A 23812-nucleotide genomic window follows, 5' to 3' on the forward strand; every position below is an offset into this window, starting at 1 on the left:
TCATAGCTGTATGAAAGTGGAGTGTTATTAGGGAATCTCAGTCATGTCAGCTATATCAAAGTTTTTTTTTTATATAACTAACCCATTGTCGTTTCCAATGGGAGCAAATTAATCATAGAGGACAGAACAAGCATGGAGGTGAGCAGAGCCATTAGCGAGTATGTATTTGCATATTTCCGTTAGGGAACGCCCACACTAAAATGCCCTCGCACTCCTTCTAAACAATGCATAAATGTTTCAACTTCTAGGCAAAGACTTCTGCCCGCCACTGGGCTTCCTCTCATTACCATATTTGGTGGTGAGTGGAACCGCCAACCGGATGCCTCATATTTATACATCCGGTGAAACATCTGGCTAGTTCTATCTGTGGCAATATCGTATTTGGAGCTAGCAAACGGAAAAATGTTTACCATGTTTTGTAAAACGTTTTATTAATTCGACGAAAATAATGGATATGTTCAGTAAACTGACACACCTCTTTCAACAGGCGTTGGAGACCGTAAGTATTGGTTGACAAGCCCTTTTCGTACTCCACTTCCTGGATTTAACTAGCTGGGTAGACACTGTATGATGCAAGCTAATTGGCTAGCAGCAGCTAACTACTTTTCTTTGACTTTGTCCCATATAAAGTTAGCCAACGGCTAAAAAAGTTAGTTAGCGGCTAAAAGTTAACTATTTACAGACCTAACATTTAGTTAAATGAAGCGCCAAATAACAAGTTGCAGTCTAATCCAACGCGTTGGCTAGCTAGCCAAGTAGTCAATACTAGCTAACAAAATGGTGGCAAGCTATCTAGATTAATTTATTTGGTGTAATATGTTTTTTGAATAATGCCAATGTTATTATGAAGTTGTGTATACGTGTTAATCATTCGGCAAGTATCTAACGTTAGCTTGCTACCTTAAAACTACTTATGCCATGGCGTCTGAAATGTTTGTTGATAAAGATTTCCAGCTATCCCATAGAGATAGATAGATTACTCATCTTTGTATCTCTGATATTATAGCGCCTGTGAAAGCAAGTAGGCAATTTTCTTCTTCACGATTGGCTGATGACCCGGTTGGACATGACTCCAACATAATCACCAGGAGAGATCAGCCAAAGAAATTGGAAGTCACAACCAGTTAACGACATTAAAATAGTGGAAGCCCTCATTGGCTTTTGCCATGCTAATATAGCTTTTTGGCAACTGGAGACCTCTAACATTCTCTATGGACTAGACTGACCTGACTCCATATTTGCTCAAGTGGAATTCCACATACATATGATACCACATTCCATCAGTGGGCAACTTTCTTGGGGGATGGGTAGAGTGACAAGCTCATACAAGACAGGGCGAAGCGCAACTGATCAATGGAATATGTTTTGTGCTGGATAGGACATAATTATTTAGGCACACATTCTTTGAGCTGAATCATCTCATGTTTCCAATCTTCTATTTTCTAGAGGGAGCCGCCAGTAAATTTATTGGACTCTTTTGTGGACCACTGGAAAGGGATAACCAATTATTACATTGAAACTACTGGTGAGATTGAGACACTGTTGAAATTAAGAAAATGTTGAATACCCCAGATGTGCCACCAAGCGAACTTGGCCTGAGTTACATTGCGAACTAACTTGTCGGTAGTAGGTCTATTTCCTTTTAATACTGCTGTCATATTCGGCATGTGTTCATAATGGCCTATGTTGAGAGTGCATTCAACTGTGATGCTTTTCCAGGTCAAACGAGGCCTGTAAAGCAGACAGACATTCCATGGCGATTGAAGCAGATGCTGGATATCTTAGTTTTCGAAGAGGCCCAACAGGGGCAGGAGGAGATGGGCCCTTGTATGGAGTACCTCCTACAGCACAAACTGCTGGAGACCCTCTGCACCCTAGGCAAAGCACAGGTACCACACACACAGCAGGTGAAATGTTGTCATCTGTAGTACGTTTTGATAACCCTCTCTTCGACACTGATCTCTTCGTCCTGCCAGTACCCCCCAGGAATGAACCAGCAGGTCCTGGTGTTCTTCTCCAAGATCCTGGTACAAATCCAAAAGCCAATGCTTCACATCCTCAATGTGTATAGGCCAGTCCAGGTAAGGAGTCATTTGTTCTGGTTATTGTTTGTCACTATGTTGTTGTCTATGGCTGTTGGAAATTCAGGAACTATGCCTTCAGGAACTATTCAGACACCTTTTTCCACATTTTGTTACATTAGTCTTATTCTAAAAAATAAAAAAAATCCTTCAATCTACAGACAATACCCCATAATGACTAAGCGAAAACAGGTTTTTAGCCATTTTTGGTTATGTATAAAAAATAAATACCTTATTTATACACAGTACCGGTCAAAGTTGTATTTATGTTTACTGTTTTCTACATTGTAGAATAATAGTGAAGACATCATGTAGTAACCAAAATAAATGTTAAACAGATCAAAATATATTTTATTTGCAATTCTTCAAAGTAGCCAGCTTTGAACTCTCTTGGCATTCTCTCACTCAGCCAGTTTCATGAGGTAGTCACCTGGAATACAATTCAATTAACAGGTGTGCTTTGTTAAAAGTTCATTTGTGGAATTTCTTTCCTTCTTAAAGCGTTTGAGCCAATCAGTTGTTGTGACAAGGTAGGGGTGGTATACAGAAGATAGCCCTATTTGGTAAAATACCAAGACCATATTATGGCAAGAACAGCTCAAATAAGCAAAGAGAAATGACAGTCCATCATTATTTTAAGACATGAAGGTCAGTCAATCAGGAAAAATTCAAGAACTTTGAAAGTTTATTCAAGTGCAGTTGCAAAAAACATCAAGCACTATGATGAAACTGGCTCTCGTGAGGACCGCCACAGGAAAGGAAGACCCATAGTTACCTCTGCTGCAGAGGATAAGTTTATTAGAGTTACCAGCCTCAGCAATTGCAGCCCAAATAAATGCTTCACAGAGTTCAAGTAACAGACACATCTCAACATTAACTGTTCAAAGGAGACTGCATGAATCAGGCCTTCATGGCTGAATTGCTGCAAAGAAACCACTACTAAAGGACTCCAATAAGAATGAGATACTTGCTTGGGCCAAGAAGCACAAGCAATGGACATTAGACCGGTGGAAATCTGCCCTTTGGTGTGATAAACCAAAAATCGCAGATTTGGACTCAACTGCCGTTTCTTTGTGAGACGCAGAGTAGGTGAACGGATGATCTCTGCATATGTGGTTCCCACCGTGAAGCATGGAGGAGGTGGTGTGATGGGGTGCTTTGGTGGTGACACTGGCTGTGATTTATTTAGAATTCAAGGCACACTTAACCAGCATGGCTACCACCGCATTCTGTGAAATACTATTATCTATCGTTGTCTCTTTACCAAGATAAAGTGATATTTTAAATGTGCTTTCCTTAACTGTAAAATTGTCCTCCCAAAATTCCTGACATTGCTCTCAACAGAAGCTGGTTCGTCTGTGTGGTCTTCCGGGATCGCAGACTGAGAAGGAGGAGGCTCAGTTTATGTTTGTTGTTTGCTCCAGGGTGAAACAAGATCCGTATGTTCTCAACTACATTTTAGAGGTACTTTAAAATTCAACCTTTTTGATTTGGTTGTGCATTTTCAAGCACTAAACATGTGTAGGCAAGGGGCATACTGAATAGTAGTACTAATGGTAGAAGTTCGAAAATTAAAAGTAGTGGTAGTAGTACTTTATCACGTCATTAGTTTGACAGTAGTTGACTAGATGTAGTTGATTTCATTGCATCATCTGAAGTAATGTCAATGTATGATTGATGTATTTATTTCTTTTTTACACTGTTTTACTTGTCATGTAGATTAAAAAGGATAATCACTCCAAGAGGTCTATTTCTACCTCTGAGGATACAGAAAAAGGGAGAAGTGGAGAAACTGTGTCTTCCAATTACCTCACAGCTTCCAACCCTGCCTCCACCTCTAGTCCTCAACAGCACTCACCCACTGACTCTCCCTCAACTATTTTCCCAGCCAATGCAGGCCTCATCCATGTCTTGGTCCACTTGAGCAGAAGCCAGGTGTGTTCAGCAAGGACTATTTTACAAACCAATACATAATTCATGAATTTGAGGCTTGTAAATGAACACGCTATCAATAATTTGCCACATTTCTTTGTCTCCTTGTTCAGAAAAGCAGAGTTGCACTGAAAGCATTTGAGAGCTTGCTGCTCCTTGTCAGCATACCAAAGGAAGATACTGCTGTGTGCCTGGCTGAAAGCACCCCACTGTGTCAGCTACTAGCTGAGAGGTTGTGTGAGCTCTTCAGCCAGCTCCCGGCTACGCTGGAGCCTGCAGACATCCACAGTTTCCCCCAGACCCACTGGAAGTGAGTTTAGTGGCCCAGAGCATGCATGAGCCCTTCTGGCGAACAATGTACTGAAAGCACAAAATACTCATGATTCTACAAGCCTCTCGTTCAGTTCACCACAAGGGGCTTATTGGCTCTGTAATTTGTGAAACTTGTAAAAGTGTGCTTTAAACAATGTACGTTTGGCATACAAATTAGAGGTCGACCAATTATGATTTTTCCATGCCGATACCGATTATTGGAGGACAAAAAAAGCCGATACCAATTCATCGGCCAATATAAAAAAAAGTTTTTATTTGTAATAATGACAATTACAACAATACTGAATGAACACTTATTTTAACTTATATCAATAAAAGCAATTTAGCCTCAAATAAATAATGAAACACATTCAATTTGGTTTAAATAATGCAAAAACAAAGTGTTGAAGAAAGTAAGTGCAATATGTGCCATGTAAGAAAGCTAACGTTTAAGTTCCTTGCTCAGAACATGAGAACATATGAAAGCTGGTGGTTCTTTTTAACATGAGTCTTCAATATTCCCAGGTAAGAAGTTTTAGGTTATAGTTATTATAGGGTTATTTCTCTCTATACAATTTGTATTTCATATAACTTTGACTATTGGATGTTCTTATAGGCACTTTAGTATTGCCAGTGTAAAAGTATAACTTCTGTACCTCTCCTCGCTCCTACCTGGGCTCGAACCAGGAACACAACGACAACCACCACCCTCAAAGCAGTGTTACCCATGCAGAGCAAGGGGAACAACTACTCCAAGTTTCGGAGCGAGTAACATTTGAAATGTTATTAGCGCGCACCCCGCTAACTAGCTAGCCATTTCACATCACAGCGTTACACCAGCCTAGTCTCGGGAGTTGATAGGCTTGAAGTCATAAACGGCAGAGCTGCTGGCAAAACGCACGATAGTGCTGTTTGAATGAATGCTTATGAGCCTGCTGGTGCCTACCATTGCTCAGACTGCTCTATCAAATTATAGACTTAATTATAACATAATAACAGACAGAAATGCGAGCCATAGGTCATTAATATGGTCGAATCCGGAAACTCATCTCGAAAAATAGAAATACGGGACCGTTCTGTATTTTATCTAACGGGTGGCATCCATCAGTCTAAATATTCCTGTTACGTTGCACAACCTTCAATGTTATGTCATAATTACGTAAAATTCTGGCAAATTAGTTCGCAATGAGCCAGGCGGCCCAAACTGTTGCATATACCCTGACTGCATGCAATGAACGTAAGAGAAGTGACACAATTTCACCTGGTTAATATTGCCTGCTAACCTGGATTTCTTTTAGCTAAATATGCAGGTTTAAAAATATATACTTCTGTGTTATTGATTTTAAGAAAGGCATTGTTTATGGTTAGGTACACGTTGGAGCAACGACAGTCCTTTTTCGCGAATGCGCACTGCATCGATTATATGCAACGCAGGACACGCTAGATAAACAAACTAGTAATATCATCAACCATGTGTAGTTATAACTAGTGATTAAGTTTAATGCTAGCTAGCAACTTACCTTGGCTTCTTACTGCATTTGCGTAACAGGCGGGCTCCTCGTGAGGCAGGTGGTTAGAGCGTTGGACTAGTTATGAAAACTTGAAATCGGCCCTAATTAATCGGCCATTCTGATTAATCGGTCGACATCTAATACAAATAAGATTATTTCTTGGTACATTTGAAACAAGGTCTAGTTGTGACCGCAACCGGACTAAATTTTGAATGACTCGGAATGCATTGCTTGACTGCCATATGGGTGATAAGTTCATTATCGTTCGAACTGCAGCACCCCAAATTTTGTTCTTGAGTTTGTTGAGCAGATGGGCTGTTTATGTTTTGGTTCTACAAAGCTGTGTCCATCATAATGTTCAATAATCAATTAATTACATGACATCTTGCACCATGTGATCAATTATCAGTTCTAAATGTGGTAATTATTATTTAATTTTTTTTTACTGTCTGTAGCATGATCTATTTTAACTGCACTCATATAGGACAGACAGTTGTTGGTCAGAATACGTCTCCAGAGACACCAGAGGTGCGCATATTAATCATGCTGTAGAATTCATTACAGCCAACAGGTCAAACAAACTGCTAAAATAAACAAGTCACTCAGAAAAATGAATCGTTCATTAAATTATCATTCAACTAAAATCAAACTTAATTTACATTACACATTTTACAAAAGTATATTGTGGATCTATTTATCTGAAACCCACATAATGAATGATTCAGTTGCTTTGCTTTCCTAAGTGTTGTCCACTTGATCTTGCCTTTTATTCCCATCTTCTGACAGATCACTTTGTCCTGTCTTGCAGTTGTCAAATGCAACAACTGTAGTTTAGACATTTTTTATGATCTAACTGCCCCACAATCCAAAATAATAAGGTTGATTATCATCTATCAAAGTAATGAGACCAATTATTTTACAAAATTTGACTATGTAACTGCTTTGTTTTAAAGCAGTAAAGTAAAACTTTTAAACTTCTTCCATTACCACAAAAATACTTAGAGCTAAAGCAAGCCCCACAACCTTACTTGTAGAGTTATCATCTTGTTTTGATTTAGTAATGGACCTGATGTTTTGTGCAGTGTTGCATTCTCTCAGAGCGGTAAGCAGGAAAGCCAGTCGTTTCCTGGTAGTGAGCACATGGAGAGCTTTTTCGCTTGGCTGGACTTCCTTGACCATCTGATGAGGGAGGCACCAAAGGTAACAAAAAATAATAATAATTAAAAAGCAGAAATACTTGACTATTTAATTGAGTTTCCACCAAGAGAGGATGTCGAGTGCATTATATTTGATGTTTTTGTAGAGCCTCGCTGTGAAATTAGCCAAAGAAATTCACCATTGCTGGCTTGTCGGTGTTCTACAGCATGAGCTGCTCCAAATGTAAGTGACCCCCACTTACATTTTCTCCAATGGGGTTTTGTACATATACAGTGCATTCGGAAAGTATTCAGACCCTTTCACGTTTTCCACATTTTGTTACATTACAGCAAAATTCTAAAATGGATTACATATTTTTTTTCTCATCAATCTACACATAATACCCCATAATGACAAATCAAAAAGTGTTTTTGATTTTCTCAAATGATTATTTAAAAAAAACATCAAATTGACGTAACTATTGAGACCCTTTACTCAGTACTTTGTTCAATCTTGGTTTCATCAGACCAGAGAATCATGTTTTTCATGGTCTGAGAGTCTTTAGGTGCCTTTTGGCAAACTCCAAGTGGGCTGTCATGTGCCTTTTACTGAAGTGTGGCTTCTGTCTGTCCACTCTACCATAAAGGCCTGATTGGTAGAGTGCTGCAGAGATGGTTGTCCTTCTGGAAATTTCTCACATCTCCAGAGGAAATCTGGAGCACTGTCATGAGTGACCATTGGGTTCTTGGTCACCTCCCTGACCAAGGCCCTTCTCCCCCGATTGCTCAGTTTGTCCGGGCGGCCAGCTCTAGGAACAGTCTTGGTGGTTTCAAACTTATTCCATTTAAGAATGGAGGCCACTGGTTTTGGACCTTCAATGTGGTAGAATTTATTTTGTACCCTTCCACAGATCTGTGCCTTGACACAATCCTGTCTCAGAGCTCTGCGGACAATTCCTTCGATTTCATGGCTTGGTTTTTGCTCTGACATGTACTGTCAACTGTGGGACCATATATAGATAGGTGTGTGCCTTTCCAAATCATGTCCAATCAATTGAATTTACCACAGGGGGACTCAATGAAGTTGAAGAAAAATCTCAGGGATGTTCAATGGAAACAGGATCCACCTGAGCTCCATTTCGAGTCTCATAGCAAAGGGTCTGAATACTTATGTAAATAAGGTATTTCTGTTTTTTTTTTATTGTATAACGATTGATGGGAAAAAATGATTTAATACATTTTAGAATAGGGCTGTAACAAAATGTGGAAAAAGTCCATGGGTCTGAATACTTTCCGAATGCACTGTATCTGGGACATAGGGACTATTATTAAACAGTGGTTTGTGTTTTAGGTCTGAGATGGGCGTGCTGGTGAACACTGCGCTGCTGTGCTGCTCGGTGCGTCACATCCAATCCCCTGCCATGGTGGAAGAGCTGGTCTCGTTCCTCCTAGGCAGACAAACACAGAGCGAGCAGCGCTTCGACACAGAGAGTCATGTGCTGCGTTATCAACTTATAGAGCACTGTGACCACATCTCCGATGAGGTAAGCTGAAGATGCTGCTACTGTAGCCCTCAGTAAAGGCTGAACATAAAGACAAGACAACTGGAGTTCACATCTCTCATGTTGCTACTATGAATATAGTTAAGCTATACTAAGAAAGTACCAGCGTTATTTCTGGTTACTGCTGGTGACGTGCTGTACTTTCTCTCTGCCTCCTAGATCAGTATCACTACTCTGCTCCTGTTTGAAGCGCTTCTACAGAAGCCTCACAGGGACATTCTCTTCAACCTGGTCCTGAGGAACCTGGAGAACCGCTGCTACTTGACACGCACTCTGGGGGGAGGGGATGATTGCAGGCATTTCACTGACACTGATCCCGTGGAGGAGAACGAGTGAGTTAACTCATCCAGAGGTAGAGCTCCAATGGACAGATGACCTCTCTGTAGGGGCTAATAAAAATCAAGGTTGTTACGAGCCATTGTAATTGTGTGAATTGCATAGTTCATCATGACTATGACTAGTTCATCATGACTATGACTAGTTCATGACAGACCAAATGGAGTATACAGTCATCAATACCACTCAGGAATGGCTTCTATACTATCCATATATTTTTGTGTTCCCCCTGTACCTGAACAGAGAACTAGAGGAGGACCCTTTCTTCACTGACATGTACGGCGAGGATGAATTCAACAGCTCAGAGCAGCTTCTGCATCGACCACAGCTCATCAGAGAACATCGCTGCAGTGGGCAAACTCAAGCATTGGACATTGTAAACAGGTGCCATTAAACACAAAATGAAATAGAACACGGATACATTTCTCTATGCAGTTAATTTTATTACTGGTGGTTAATTGAGTCTAGGCACAACATTCATCCCCTCATTCGGGTCATAAAGAAAACTGATCAGACATCTCTCATGAAGGAACTACTTCTTGTATTTTAGCAGCTATAACTCGCTTTACAGTTTTTAAACTTTATACTGTCGTTTTGTTTTGCAGTTTTCTGTGTTTGGTCCCTCAGGAAGCAAAAACCTCTCAACATGTCCAAGGTGCCCGATATGAAACTTATGTCCATGATGCTCATGAGCAGGTGAGCGGAGAACTTCAAGTAGTGAAAGTCATTACCACGAGTAGCATAATTGCATACATTTAGGTCTCAGATCTAATGCAAAACATTAGATTGTTTTCTTTTTTTACATCTAGTTTAAAGAGTGCACTGCATTCTCGCTCGATTGGGATTGGCCGGAGTCCCTCAAACCAACCGAGTTGTCTGTATCCAGTTCTGACTTTTTCGAAGGTCACTTCCTCAAAGTCCTGTTTGACAGAATAGGCCGGATCCTTGAGCAGGTAGCCTTGAAGGGATTTATTTTTGTATTTTGTTCATTGGTCCACTGTTGATACTATCCCAAAATGTTTTGCATGTCTGCAATCAAGCTCTCAAGATGGCACACTTTCAGTACAACTGTGTTTTGTATATGGTACAATTATTGCATAGTCATCATAATACATTAGTGACCACCATGAGTGCTGTGTTTAGTCACAAACATCCCCTCACTTGTGACGTGTGTGTGTGTGTCTCTCTCTCTCTTAGCCCTATGAGCTGAACCTCCAGGTGACATCTGTGTTGTCCAGGCTGGCCGTGTTCCCTCACCCCCACCTCCATGAGTACCTGCTGGACCCCTACATCATCCTGGCCCCTGGAGCCCGCTCCCTGTTCTCTGTGCTCATCAGGGTGGGTGACCACTACACTCACCTCCTTCCTTGTCTTTGAGGTTTTACCGAGCTATAGTTTTCACAAATACATTCCTAATTATGTTTCTCCTGGTTTGACAGGTGATAGGAGAACTGATGCAGAGGATCGAGGTGATCCCAAACTTCACAGAGAAGCTTGTGCATGTCCGAAGGCAGCTGATGGGCCTGGATGGGGAGTCTGGGTAAGTGCCATAGAGAAACATAGTGCATTTGTTAAGTATTCAGACACCTTAACTTTTTCCACATTTTGTTACATTACAGCATTATTCTAAAATGAATTTAAATGTTTTTCCCCCTCATCTACACACTACCCATAATGACAAAGCAAAAACTGTGTTATACCTTTTTTGCTAATTTATAAAAACTGATTACATTTTACGTAAGTATTCAGACCCTTTACTCAGTACTTTGTTGAAGCAGCGATTACAGCCTCGAGTCTTCTTGGGTATGACGCTACAAGCTTGGCACACCTGTATTTGGGGAGTTTCTCCCATTTTTCAAAGTAGATCCTCAAGCTCTGTCAGGTTGGATGGGGAGTGTTGCTACACAGCTATTTTCAGGTCTGTCCAGAGATGTTCAATCGGGTTCAAGTCCGGACTTTGGCTGTGCCACCCAAGGACAGAGACTTCAGAGACTTGTCTCGAAGCTACTCCTGCGTTGTCTTTTCTGTGCTTAGGGTCGTTGTACTGTTTGAAGGTGAATGTTCGCCCCCTTCTGAGGTCCTGAGAACACTGGAGCAGGTTTTCATCAAGGATCTCTGTACTTTGCTCTGTTCATCTTTCCCTCTATCCTGACTAGTCTCCTAGTCCCTGCTGCTGAAATACATCCACACAGCATGATGCTGCCACCATCATACTTCACCGTAGGGATGGTGTTGGCCAGGTGATAAGCAGTGCCTGGTTTCTTCCAAACGTGACAAATGGCATTCAGGCCAGAGAATCTTGTTTCTCATCGTCAGTCCTTTAAGTGTCTTTTGGCGAACTCAAGGCTGTCATGTGCCTTTTTACTGAGGCGTGGCTTCTGTCTGGCGCCTCTACCATAAAAGCCTGATTGGTGGAGTGTTGCAGAGATGCTTGTCCTTCTGGAATGTTCTCCCATCTCCAGAGGAACTCTGTCAGAGTTACCATCGAGTTCTTGGTCACCTCCCTGACCAAGGCCCTTCTCCCAATTGCTCAGTTAGGCTGGGCTGGCCAGAGTCTTGGTGGTTCCAAACTTCTTCCATTTAAGAATGGAGGCCGCTGTGTTCTTGAGGACCTTCAATGCTGCAGACAATTTGTTTCTGGTACCCTTCCCCAGATCTGTACCTCAACATAATCCTGTCTCGGAGCACCTGAGCTCAATTGAGTCTCATAACAAAGGGTCTGAATACGTTTTATTTTTAGTACATTTACAACCAGTTTTCGCTTCGTCATTATGGGGTATTGTGTGCAGATTGAGGACATTTTTTCAATTTAAAAAAAAGAATCAATTTTAGAATAAGGCTAATGTAACAATGTGGAAAAGGGGTCTGAATACACACTGTATATATTAGTTGAAATTAATTATTTGGTAAGTGTGTGCGTCCTGAATGTGATGTAGTGGTTAACCTGATCACCATGCACGCTGAATGAAGTTATATTTTCAATGCAATATGTGCGTAAAACACTTGTGCAATATAAAAAAGGTGTAAATGCCATTAATGTGCGTTGACCGGCCACTACACCAATACATGTGTTCTTCCTAATAACAAAAACCACCCTCCTGAGAAGCAGACTGAGGAAATGACAATGATTTTGTGTGGATCTTGCTTTCCCAGAGTGGATCACATGCCCCTGCTTAAGGGAGTGATCATCCTGGAGGAGTTTTGTAAGGAGCTGGCAGCCATTGCCTTTGTCAAACTTCCTGCCAACAACACAAACTTGCAGAACACTGACACCTTGTGAATCCTTGAACGGAACACTCAGTCAGACGGACGACACCAGTCACAGCTGCTTACTTCTGTTGGTTGCACGAGTAAACAAAGCCATAGATGACCGGAGGTACAAGGGCATTTAATTGTTCTCCAAAGATGGAGAATAGCAAATGTGTAAGATTCATCTCCATTTTTAAGTTTATTGTAAATGCTGACATGTTTTGCTTTGAGTTTAGCTTATGTTATATAATGACTATCTTAAGCAAATTATCACACCTGGAAGTAATGTATGCAGTCGGTCAAATCAATGTAAAAGGTTGCGTTCCATCTCGTCTTTGTAACAGTTGCGTATATAAGATTGCTGTAGGCTATCCCTGGTTCCTGAGATATTGAAACATGTATTAGAATGAGGATTGAGCCGGTATTCATAGTGCTTATGTAGGATCATGTTCATTATGGACTAAACTGATCCTGGGTCAGCACTTTTAATGAAGCTTGATACATGATCATCTGGGCTGTGAGACTGGTTGGAACAACCTAAAACTGTGCGTCATCCAGTTTAACTATTGATACTTTCTGTTTGCATGGCGATGAGTCCATCCTGGAGGCAGAACAGAGCGGTTTCCGCTAGATGGGCCAGGTACAAAGTCTAAATAAATTAATACCAAAAAGCAAATGTTTTAATACAAGGTTAGGTTTAAAAGACTTGTACTTCGTGGCTGTGCCAGCTAGCAACCACTCTGGAGTTGCTTCCAGAACAAGATTCACGACAAAAAACACTAACCTGTGCTTGCCTTTTCTCACGTTTTATTTCTGTGTTGAGGTGATGTCTGGTGTCTTATGTGGACCAGGGTCACAACACATCGGTCTTAATACATTGTTTTAAACATCAGTCTCTGTACAATCCTTTGTAAAGTATGATCATGCCACTTAATTGAGATGAGCCTCAAAGTATTTAGCTTGAATTTTAAATAGACTCAGCAACATGAGCAGCAGTGCAACCAAATATAATGCTGAGAGTATCTGCATTGAAGTTTGCGTCCCTCTACTACAATGTGATAGCTGAAGAGATTATTTTTGCTTCGTACTCTGTCAGAAGCCACAATGTCATATTGCTGAGTCAACCTGTCATAACAGTAATTTGATTTTTCTGCATTGGTATTAGATTTCATGTGGCTTATCTAAAATGGATCATATGAAGCTAGATCATGATTGGTAGCTGAATGTAGTTTTTGAATAATAGCAGACTTGATTGAACGTTTGATCAAAAGTTTATAGACCCTATTCTGTATTGCAGTCCATTTTTCACAATCTTTTCCAGCAGTTTTCAGAATGGTGGTCCTGTGTGGCTGTTGCAACGCAAGGGTTGATTCCCATGGGGGACCAGTACGAAAAAGTAAAAATGTACTCGTCAGTCGCTCTGGATTAGTGTTTGCTAAATGACAAATGTACAAATTGATAAACGTTGTAATGTCTGCTCTCAAAGGTACATATGTATTTTGGCCGCTCATAGACAGGTACTTGCCCCACGTATTCCCAAAATCATCTTCAAGTAAAAAGTGTATTGTTTTTGGAATGTCATTTCACCACCTCCCTTAGTAGAGACTATGCACTGGAAGGAAGGACCCAGTAGTTATTCTCTGTTGAATCTTGTCTCTTAGCTGAGGATTCTCCACTTTGTACCACTGAAAGCGAGGGCTCTCGATCAGTGGTGGTTGACTGGTGTGTGGCCCCTCCCCAGTGTGTTCCAAAGACACCACTGTGTTGAAGCAGAGTCCATCTGTCTTCCCAGGGACCCTTCCATTGTGCTGTAGTCCCAGGATTCCCCTTGTGTTGACGTTGAGGTCGTAGTAGGAGGAGGGCATGGCCTCTTGTACCAATGTGTTGGCCGCCCATGTGACTGTGTGGGTTTTCACAGACACGGCCACAGGGAGGTGCAGGTCCTTAATGTTGCCCAAAAGGAGCCAAAGCACCCCATCAGAGCTGCTGAAAGTGAGGAGAAGTCGCTGTACAACAACATGGCAGCACATGTCTATAGGGTGAGCCACAGGATGCCAGGGCTTCTTTCTGTATTTCAGGGCGGTATCGATGAGTCTGAGGATGTCACGACCCCTCAAGGTGAGTGGGGAGTCTTGGTCCCACCACTGAGCCTGGAGAGACTCTGCATCAGCCTCTGCCATCGTCTTCAGGGAGCCTCCTAAGGGAGGAAAATATGCAGGAACAGCAGTGAAAAGTAACTAATCAATGCTGCCGACTCCTGAGGAACAAGAAGTTCAAAACTTGACAAATTGACTTGTTGAAAGTCACTGAGCTCTTCAGTAAGGCCATTCTGCCAATGTTTGGCTAGGGAGATTGCATGGCTGTGTGTTTGGTTTTATACACCTGCAACAGGTGTGGCTGAAAGGTGTGTATATACCCACCCACTTATTATTGAAGAATATAAGCTGAGCACAACTAAGCCTGCTATTTGTATGAAAAGCTGTAATACGTGGATAAACTTTTACCTGTAATCTCCGCCAAGAAAACGAATCGGATCCACTGCGGCCCCTGTTCTTGGACCAGAACCAGGGTAATGGGTTTGCAGTCGAATCCAGCCTCTTCCTTCACTTCCCTTCTCATGGCCTCCACAATGCTCTCTCCCTCTTCCATACGGCCAGCTGGAAGGTACCACTGTTTGTAGCAATTCTCCTTGGCCTCCTGCACCATGAGCACCTCATTCTGCAAATACAGGTGACACACACAATAAGATACACTTTGATGAAAAGTGTAATGAGATGTCTTTTAATTTTTTTTTTTAACAGTACCAGGAACTATTCATACCCCTTGCAGACCTTACTCCAGAATGACATTCCTGAGGGGGCATGTTAAATCCATGGGGAGCTCTAATAAAACTGTTCTGTTCAAATGTACAAACATTTATCTGTGCGGCATCGTGCATTTTGTCCACACCAAACGCGATCATGACACGCAGGTTAAAATATCAAACAAACTCAACCAATTATATTAATTTGGGGACAAGTCAAAAAGCATGTATGGCAATTTAGCTAGTTAGCTTGCACTTGCTAGCTAATTTGTCAAATTTAGCTAGCTTGCGGTTGCTAGCTAATTTGTCCTGGGATAAACATTGAGTTGTTATTTTACCTGAAATGCAAAGTCATCTACTCCGACAATTAATCCACATAAAACGGTCAACCGAATCGTTTCTAGTCATCTCTCTTCCTTCCAGGCTTTTTCTTCTCTGGACTTTATATTGTGATTGGCAACTTTTCATAAATTAGGTGCAATACCGCCACTGAAATCGTTCATCTCAGTCACCCACGTGGCTATAACCAAGGAGGAGATGGCATTTGGGTACCTGCTTCTACAAACCAATGAGATGGGAGAGGCAGGACTTGCAGTGCGATCTGTGTCAGAAATAGAACCGATTTCTATTTTAGCCCTTGGCAACACAGACGCTTGCAAGCGCAATAATTGAACAGATTTCTAAATATATTTTGCAACGCTTGCGCACGTGAGTAGTGTGGTCAGCCTGTTTGTAGCGTCCATTTGCTGTTGCTGGCTGGCAGTGGTTGCGATTTCCATTTGCAAGAATGTGCGAGCCACAAACTCTGCTTCCACTGGTTCAGTTTTGGTTAGATCCAACAATGGCTTGACCTTGTTCACACCCTAAAGTCTCAGGATCCATGGGACAGATCTTCCACCAGTTGACTATTTCCTTCAATAAATCGTGATGACATTTCCCCCAGCACGGCATCCAAAGTACTGAAAAAAAAGTTTACACGTCCTATCGTCTCCATAATCATGCTGACGCACTGTGCATTCAACTACATACTCTTCCAGAGTTTCTCATCAGTATCTGTTGTTTACTTGGAGCTGAGGTGCTCATGCCCTCCTGGCATGCCTCCCAAAGGTTTTCAAATTCATTGTCACACTGGAGTTTTTCAACGCACTTGGATAAGTTTGACACCGACGTGCAGATCAGTTGCTGTGTTCAGAAATGGAGACCCAGAATTGAAAGTCATGTTAGCAATAAACTCAAAGTTTGGCTCTATCGCTGCTTACAATAAGCCTTGGCCTCAAGTCTCACATCTGTGCCATATACGTGAGTAGACTCGATTTTACAGAGCTGTTTACTTGATTTCACGGTCACTTGATTTCAAAATTACTGACACTGTGCCGAGGTGGCCAGAGCATCTCTGATCAAGTAGTCTTAAGTTTTCCCCAGTGTGCTGTGCAGCAGCCGTGGGTTTCCCAAATAATTTGTACAGGGAGCTACACACATTGAAAAATGCATTCTGCCTCCTCAGTCGACCTAGCGTGCACCCCATTTCAAATGCAGTTGGTGATTTAAAGTTATCACATGTGGCATTAAGTGATTCAATTGATCTTGCAATATTTTCTGCACAACCCCGTGTTTCACGGACATCAAACTAACCCTGTCGTAGCATTGACTTAGAATATTTAATGCTGAGGCCAACATTTGTTAGCTCTGAGATAACAAGGTTAGTAAGTGATAAAGCATCACATTGTTTGCTTGTTGCCATTGGCAGCAACCGCTCTCGCACACTATTTGCGTCTATAGATCGAATAACAATAGAAATGTTAATCACATCCAGTTGGATCTTTGGTTCCATCTACTTTCAATGTATACCACAATTCACCAATTTCCTCTGACAATCTTGCGAGCTATGATTTCATTCTGAAGGTCATGATGTATTGTATTACGTGGAATTGTGCTAAATGATTTTGCAAGTTCCTTGCCTTTTCTCAAAAGTTACTGCTTCCTCCTCCTCAGTCAATCGCATCCAAACTCCTTCCCAAAGGACGCTCATTTACTGCAATAAACTCCCAAGATCCACAATCCCTGAAATAATTTATTAGCTGCTCAGTATTCACAGGAGTGGATTTCTTTCCATTGCGCTTCATGTTTCTCATAATCATGCATTTCACATGCTTTTTAAAGAGGTATGCTTCCCCGCCCTTTAGTGTTGTCATTGGCATGTTTCCAAGTTGAGTAGCCAGTTTGAGTGAAGCTCTATCCAAATTAGTATTGGAGCAGAGGATGACAGCATCTGCCTTGCGGGAATATTCAAGCCACTCTGTTCTTGAACCAGGAGCTTTCTACTGAAAATGCGGCACAGGTAAGTGTCGAGACAAACCTGTGCTGGCTCCTCACAGATGTTGTCAGGTGCTAGTGGCTGGGGTAACAGAGGTGCAGGTGTTTGTGATGTTACCCTCATGCTGGTGCTAGGCCATGGCTCATTTCGATCTTGTTGGTCAGCAGGCGGCGAGGGGAATGGGTGGGTATTGCATTTGCTGCTCTCCTCAACCTCTGGTCAGGCTACTCGGCATCGGTTTCACCATGGTCCTCAGTTTTTGCTCTTGGCAGCACCCAGACATTTTTGGATATCCTTGCTGATCAAAGCTTTGCCGACTAGCTTTATTCAGTGCGCCACTACCAAAGCTTAAAAGCTAGCTGCAGCTGTCTGCAAAAGTGGAAAACATATGTACATTTTACCCCGCCCTGGGATCCAATTAGCTACCTAAACAAGGTAATGAAGGCGGTACCTTATGATATTGCATGGCTAGGTGCCAAATCATATTTTGGGATAACTAAATGATTATTACTGGCAGGTTCTTCCATCCCATCCAAATAACTCTGTAGTTCGGTCATTGGGTTCTTGGTCACCTCCCTGACCAAGGTCCTTCTTGCCCAGTTGCTTAGTTTGGTTGGATGTCCAGTCCTAGGCAAAGTAGTTTGACATTTCTTCCATTTCCCAATGATGGAGTCCTTGGAAACTTTCAACACTCTAGAAATTGTTTTATACCTGTCATGAAGTTGCCCTCTTTGGGTACAGCAAGCCCCATCCCCCTCTCCCTGCCTCCCCTTTCCTCCTTCAACTAGACTGCTGTGGTCAGAGAGAGGTCGTAAATTCCTGATGATCTCCTCATGGCCACACAGTATAGAGAGAGTGAAGTTTCATAGAGAACAAAGGAATTTCTTCCACCTCAGAACAACGTTTATGTTTTCCGGAGAAGGTATAAAAGATCGGTGAAGGGCCTCCCAGTGGTTAAGGGCGCTGTACTGCAGCGCCAGCTGTGTCACCAGAGACCCTGGGTTCGCACCTAGGCTCTGTCGTAACGGGGAGGTCCGTGGGTTGACGCACAATTGGCCTAGCGTCGTCCGGGTTAGGGAGGGCTTGGTCGGTAGGGATATCCTTGTCTCAACGTGCACCAGCGACTCCTGTGGTGGGCCGGGTGCAGTGCGCGCTAACCAAGGTTGCCAGGTGTTTCCTCCAACACATTGGTGCGGCTGGCTTCCGGGTTGGATGCGCGCTGTGATAAGAAGCAGTGCGGCTTGGTTGGGTTGTGTATCGGAGGACACATGACTTTCAACCTTCGTCTCTCCCGAGCCCGTATGGGAGTTGTAGCGATGAGACAAGATGGTAGCTACCAAAAAAAAACAATTGGGGAGAAAAAGGGGTAAAATTTTAAGAAAAAATAAAGATCGGTGAAGAATCCGGCTACGAACTAGTCCGTTTGTTACAACTTGGGGAAGCTCATGGGAGACTGTGTGGCCACATTACCATAACTATGTTCATATAATAGCCTCATGAGGTTTACATCTAATTGTTGTATAAGATGAATGAGTATGATACTGTTTGTAAAATTGTGTAATGTGATTTTGGATTGTAATGAAGGAAACTCCAATTCCCTTTTGAGTTTAACTAAATCAGAGGACTGCCCATGAGCCCAGTTAGTGTCAAGCATCCTGGGACAGCCCTTTTCTGCAATTCTGAATACAACCAACTTTGAGAAATTCTAATCAGACCATGTTTTCCTCCATTACGAGGGGACAAAGGTTGCAGACCATTGCTGAATCTTAACCATACCACGTGGTTAAACTCTTAGACTATCGATACCAACAGAATAAGAACAAGTCTTTATTAATTACTGGTCTGTAGCTAGGAATTCGGTATCATTGAACGCGAAGAACGACAACCGCCGAAATATCCAATCTATAACTAAATTAATGAATGTCACTCTGAACAATCTACTCTAACCACGACAGAGAGGGAGGACAGAAACTAACTTTTCAACAAAGATCAAGACGACACACTGAGCGTAAATATACATTGATTGCAATTGTTCCCGAATGAGAGAGTGAGCGTTCAGGTGTAAAGGATTAGCATTTCAATTGTTAACTCTGACTTCTTGGTCGACCCCCACTTCCCTTTTGTCTAACAAGCCGCAATGCCGGTTTAGCCCACTAGGGCACATTCTCCTATCATTTCTTGTAACCATATTTACTGTTTGTTTATGCATTTCTGTGAATTACTTAATAAATAAATGATTTAAGACAATTGATATGGATGACTCAGTGAAGACTGGGTTCGTGCAGATAACCAACAATTTACGACGTTTGGAATGAGACTAACGTGAGGTAACGTAAATAATTCATCAGAAGACTATTGATCAGATATGAAAATATCTGAAAGGTTATATTGGGAAATTATAACCTTGTAATCTGAATATTTTCCTTGGTGCCCCGACTTCCTAGTTACTTAGTTACATGATTAATCATTTAGATCGCGTAATACTAATTATAGAGAATCTTTGATAAAAACAAAGTCTAAAATGTAATGACAGTAAAGACACGACATTCCCTTCCCCAGATATGCCTCATCACAATTCTCTCAGATCTATGGACAATTCCTTGGACTTCATGGAATAGTTTCTGCTCTGATGTGCACTGTGGGACTTTATATAGACAGGTGTGTCTTTCTAAATCATGTCCAAACAATTGAATTGGCACAGGTGGACTCAAAGTTTGGTGTGACATCAAGGATGATCAAAGGAATATGGATGCACCTGAGCTCAATTTGGAGTGTCATAGCAAAGGGGCGTGAACACAAATCAAAACTTATTTCTGTATTTCATTCTGTGTTAATTTCTAAACATGTTTTCACTGTCATTCTGGGGTATTGTGTGTATGTGTGTGTAGATGGGTAAGAAATCTATTTTGAATTCAAGCTGTGTTAAGTCAAGGGGTATCAATTCCATCTGTACATTTATTTTAGACAAAGGCCACAGAAGTCTAATGTCCTTAGGCCATGTGGACTTCTGCATGATAGAATAGTAACGTGTCAGGTTAGTAAGTGACCTAATTAACTAACTTAGCTCTTTAGCTTGGTGAATTAATCCCTTATCCTTACAGAGTTCATTGCTCACTACCTTTTCATTGAAGATGACAGCGCTGACGATGTAGGTTATCGTTTTCCTCAAGGCAACTGCTTGGACCTCTGCGGGTGCCGAATCGAACTCGTCGTTCACTTCTAGTCCTTCACCATTTAAAAGCTTTTCCACATCATTGTTCACATTCATAACTGCAGGTGACCCCACAGGACAAGCCTGGTCCCTGCAAAGAGATGCATAGAAAGTTGCACATCCCATCTATGCTCCCAACAATTGAATGGGTAAATCTCAATCACTGTCAAAATGTTGGTTTATTCATAACATTTTTGGATCATTTATTTTCTGTTAATCAATACCTCCACAAACATTTTTGGGTGTGTCAGCTAATGCTTTTCACTGAATTGTTGTAACATTAGGACATACACTGAGTATACCAAACATAAGGAGCACCATAATATTGAGTTGTGCACCCCCCTCACCCCCTTTTGCTCTCAGAACAGCCTCAATTCACTGGGGCATTGACAAGGTGTCAAAAGCATTTCACAGGGATGCTGGCCCATGTTGACCCCAATGCTTCCCACAGTTGTCAAGGTGGCTGGATTTCCTTTGGGTGGTGGACCATTCATGATACACAAGGGAAACTTAACCCAGCAGCGTTAGTTCGACACACTCAAACCGTGCACCTACTACCCTACCCCGTTCAAAGGCACTTAAATATTTTTCCTTGCCCCATTCTCAATGACCCACATTCTCAATTGTCTCTTTTTTTACCTGTCCTCCCGTTCATCTACACTGATTTGAAGCGGATTTCATGAGTGACATCAAAAAGGGGTCATAGCTTTCACCTGGTCAGTCTCATGGAAAGATCAGGTGTATACTCAGTAAGCTCAAGAAAAAAAGGTACATTTTTGTTTAGGTTGGTGACAGGTGTGTGTCAGTTGGCAGAAAGAGTCAGATGATAGAAAATGTAAGCTAATGTTTAATGAATGAGGCATGGCCCTATCTATAAACCATGCCCAAGTCAAGAAAGCTTACCAGCAGCACTTGCTACACTGAGCCTACCAGCGGGTGCTTTTTCAAAGCTTATGTCAGATGCTCCGGTGAGTAATTGGCTCCAATGAGTAATTTGCTCAATATTAGGAGTTGAGAAATACATTTGACATCAGCTAGCACGTTGTGGAACACACCTTCCACGTCGTTCATTATTTTCCATAGAATGCATAGCCCCTTGTTGATAAATTATAGCCATGGAATAAAAGTGATAAACACATTTGCTGCTAGAAATCTGTTCAACATCCACTGCAGTAGCTGGCAAATTAAATAGATAGCTACAGTAGTAGCCATGGTAACCAAACACTTGCTTTCATCAGTCCTAGCTTGCTATTATGAAAATCTAATTCAACAATACCGATGTTTTCAATTAGACTTTTGCTTTAAAAAGCAGCTCAAACGAAATGTTGTAAGAATGAACTATAGCCATTGAATTCTGCTGTGCCGATATAACATGCGTTATAGGGAAATAATGCACGCTCTAGAATGCCCTTCAAGCCAATAAGAAATGAGTATTCAACAATGCCATGGTATAACGTCCTAGAACACACACTATATTTGTATACTTCAATGGCTAGAGTTAATTCTTAATGTTCTATGTTTGAGCGGCGTTTGAAAAAGTCTAATTGAAAACATTATTGGCATTGTCAAATTTGATTGTCAGTGGCAAGCTTGGACTGATCGATTGGTTAGCTCAACTAGCAAGTCTGTTTGGTTACCATGGGGACTACTATAGCCATCTAGTAAACTTGCTATGTACTTCAGTGGATGTTGAACACATTTCTACTGTCAAATGTGTTAAATTATAGCCATGGTATTAAAGGGTATAATCAACTCGGGGCTCTATGTGTACTCTGGAAAATAATGCAACTCCATGGAAGGTCAGTTCCACTCTGCCAGCGGGTCTTAGAACGCACTTTCCATGTAGTTCATTATTTTCCATAGACTGCATATCCCCTCGTTGATTATCCCTTTCAAACAATTAAGCAATAAGGCATCCTTGGGGGTTTGATATATGGCCAATATATCACAGCTAAAGGGCTATTCTTATGCACAACGGATACAGCCTTCTGCTGTGGTATATTGGCCATATCACAAAACCCCAAGATGCTTTATTGCTAATATAAACTGGTTACCAACGTAATTACAGTAGTAAAAATAAATGTTTTGTCATAGCCTTGGTATACCACGGCTGTCGGCCAATCAGCATTCAGGGCTCGAACCACCCAGTTTATAATGAGACATTTCACTGGATGTATAAATGTGAAGCATCCGGTTGGCGTTTCCACTCACTACCAAATATGGTGGTAAGAGGAAGCCCAGTGACCGGCAGTGGGAAAGGAGAAGATGGATTTTGGCCGAAATTCTGCGAATTTTCTCATCGACGAAACATTTGATCTCGATACAGTTCCGTTTCCAAAACTATAATCGGTTACTAACAGAGTGGACTAAGTTTAGTAGATTTTACCCTTTGACAAATCTTTCCTTGTACAGATATTGGCAATGACATGTTAATTAATATTCAGTGGCTAAAATTTCGCATGCAAGTATCGCTTTTCCGGCGGCAAGTAGCCAGCCTGTCGCAGTGGGCCAGTATCCTAATTAAAGTTCACTGGTTCGAATACACGTGTGACAAGGTCAAAACTGTCGGCTTGAGCAAGTTACGTGACCCTAATTTCTCCAGGTGCGCCGTATTATTATGGATGCCCCTATAAAAAACTACATTGTACCTATCTGGTATATTTAAAGACATATCGTAGGTGCGCTACTGTAGCTAGGACAGCCATTCAGCATTGTTTTGATGTCGCTGTTGAATGGGTGTGCAAATTAACGTCTCGACATTACCAAAGTAACAATTAGAAATTACATTTGGTGGTATTTATACCAATTACCTTCACTGAAGTGACATCAACTTTGACCGTCGGACTCGGCTGGCGTGTTTACTTGACAGGTGAGCTCAGCTAATCTTACTAACATCGGCCTCTTTACGTCCTTGACTAGTTGAGAGGCTTTGATGTGTTGCAAGAAACGCTAATATTGAGTCTGTACCTCAGACTTCAAGGCGGCACCCTACACTGGTTGGATATCCCGGTTTCGATTTGAACGAATCATGACCTATTGTTTTTACAAAGGACCGCCCCAGCACTTTCAGGTCCAGCAAGCTCTTCCGGGATAACTCACACAGTAGCTAACAAGCAGAGACGTTTGGAGTTCCTACATCGTTTGCCGTTAACATCATGCATAGTGCGCATAAATCATCACACACATTTCAAAACGTTATAACAACCCGTCTACGCGAAAACGAGTAACATATTAGACAACTGTAACCTGTGAAACGTTACAATCTTGTGGCTACCAAGTAGAAACTAATGTTAGTTAGCATAGCTAACGTTATTTAGCATTGTTCGGCCCATAGAAAGCCGAACAAAACTCGAAATCGGCTAGCT

The 23812-nt window shown here is 41.7% G+C and overlaps 2 protein-coding genes across 4 annotated transcripts; one reads left to right on the plus strand and one right to left on the minus strand.

Annotated features, from left to right (window-relative positions):
• Positions 1-267: 267 nt before the first annotated feature.
• fhip2b (FHF complex subunit HOOK interacting protein 2B) lies at positions 268-13011 on the plus strand. Of its 2 annotated transcripts, none has more exons than XM_021606713.3 (17): positions 268-499; positions 1447-1525; positions 1720-1889; positions 1977-2081; positions 3426-3545; positions 3801-4016; positions 4127-4323; positions 6919-7036; positions 7140-7216; positions 8324-8516; positions 8694-8866; positions 9114-9254; positions 9476-9566; positions 9680-9823; positions 10068-10208; positions 10310-10410; positions 12024-13011. In XM_021606713.3, exons 1-17 carry the CDS (start codon positions 449-451, stop codon positions 12148-12150), a joined length of 2244 nt encoding a protein of 747 aa, XP_021462388.2. In that variant the 5' UTR covers positions 268-448; the 3' UTR covers positions 12151-13011. The 2 variants fall into 2 exon arrangements, 1 of the variants encoding a protein (XP_021462388.2); XR_016496730.1 differs by having other exon boundaries at positions 278-499; positions 8694-8886.
• Positions 9293-23493, minus strand: nudt18 (nudix (nucleoside diphosphate linked moiety X)-type motif 18). 2 transcript variants are annotated; one of them, XM_021606714.3, is made up of 4 exons: positions 23258-23493; positions 20355-20538; positions 14624-14837; positions 9293-14316 (listed from the first exon to the last, which is right to left on the minus strand). In XM_021606714.3, exons 2-4 carry the CDS (start codon positions 20502-20504, stop codon positions 13715-13717), a joined length of 966 nt encoding a protein of 321 aa, XP_021462389.1. In that variant the 5' UTR covers positions 20505-20538; positions 23258-23493; the 3' UTR covers positions 9293-13714. The 2 variants fall into 2 exon arrangements, with proteins under 2 accessions (XP_021462389.1, XP_021462390.1); XM_021606715.3 differs by lacking the exon at positions 20355-20538 and having other exon boundaries at positions 23258-23395.
• Positions 23494-23812: the final 319 nt, after the last annotated feature.

Source organism: Oncorhynchus mykiss, chromosome 6 (genome assembly GCF_057628025.1).
Source record: "Oncorhynchus mykiss isolate SJ-2025 chromosome 6, ASM5762802v1, whole genome shotgun sequence".
In the NCBI taxonomy this organism is placed as follows: Eukaryota; Metazoa; Chordata; class Actinopteri; order Salmoniformes; family Salmonidae; genus Oncorhynchus; species Oncorhynchus mykiss.

What these genes read in the sequence shown, in the direction of transcription:
- nudt18 (XM_021606714.3), bottom strand. Translation starts at nt 20,504, where the DNA reads ATGAATGTGAACAATGATGTGGAAAAGCTTTTAAATGGTGAAGGACTA. An exon ending in CTGTCATCTTCAATGAAAAG is followed by an intron (nt 14,838 to 20,354) that starts GTAGTGAGCAAT and finishes CTGTATTTGCAG; the next exon opens with AATGAGGTGCTCATGGTGCA. An exon ending in TTTCTTGGCGGAGATTACAG is followed by an intron (nt 14,317 to 14,623) that starts GTAAAAGTTTAT and finishes TTCCTCCCTTAG; the next exon opens with GAGGCTCCCTGAAGACGATG.
- fhip2b (XM_021606713.3), top strand. Translation starts at nt 449, where the DNA reads ATGGATATGTTCAGTAAACTGACACACCTCTTTCAACAGGCGTTGGAG. An exon ending in GCACCCTAGGCAAAGCACAG is followed by an intron (nt 1,890 to 1,976) that starts GTACCACACACA and finishes TCGTCCTGCCAG; the next exon opens with TACCCCCCAGGAATGAACCA. An exon ending in TGATGAGGGAGGCACCAAAG is followed by an intron (nt 7,037 to 7,139) that starts GTAACAAAAAAT and finishes ATGTTTTTGTAG; the next exon opens with AGCCTCGCTGTGAAATTAGC.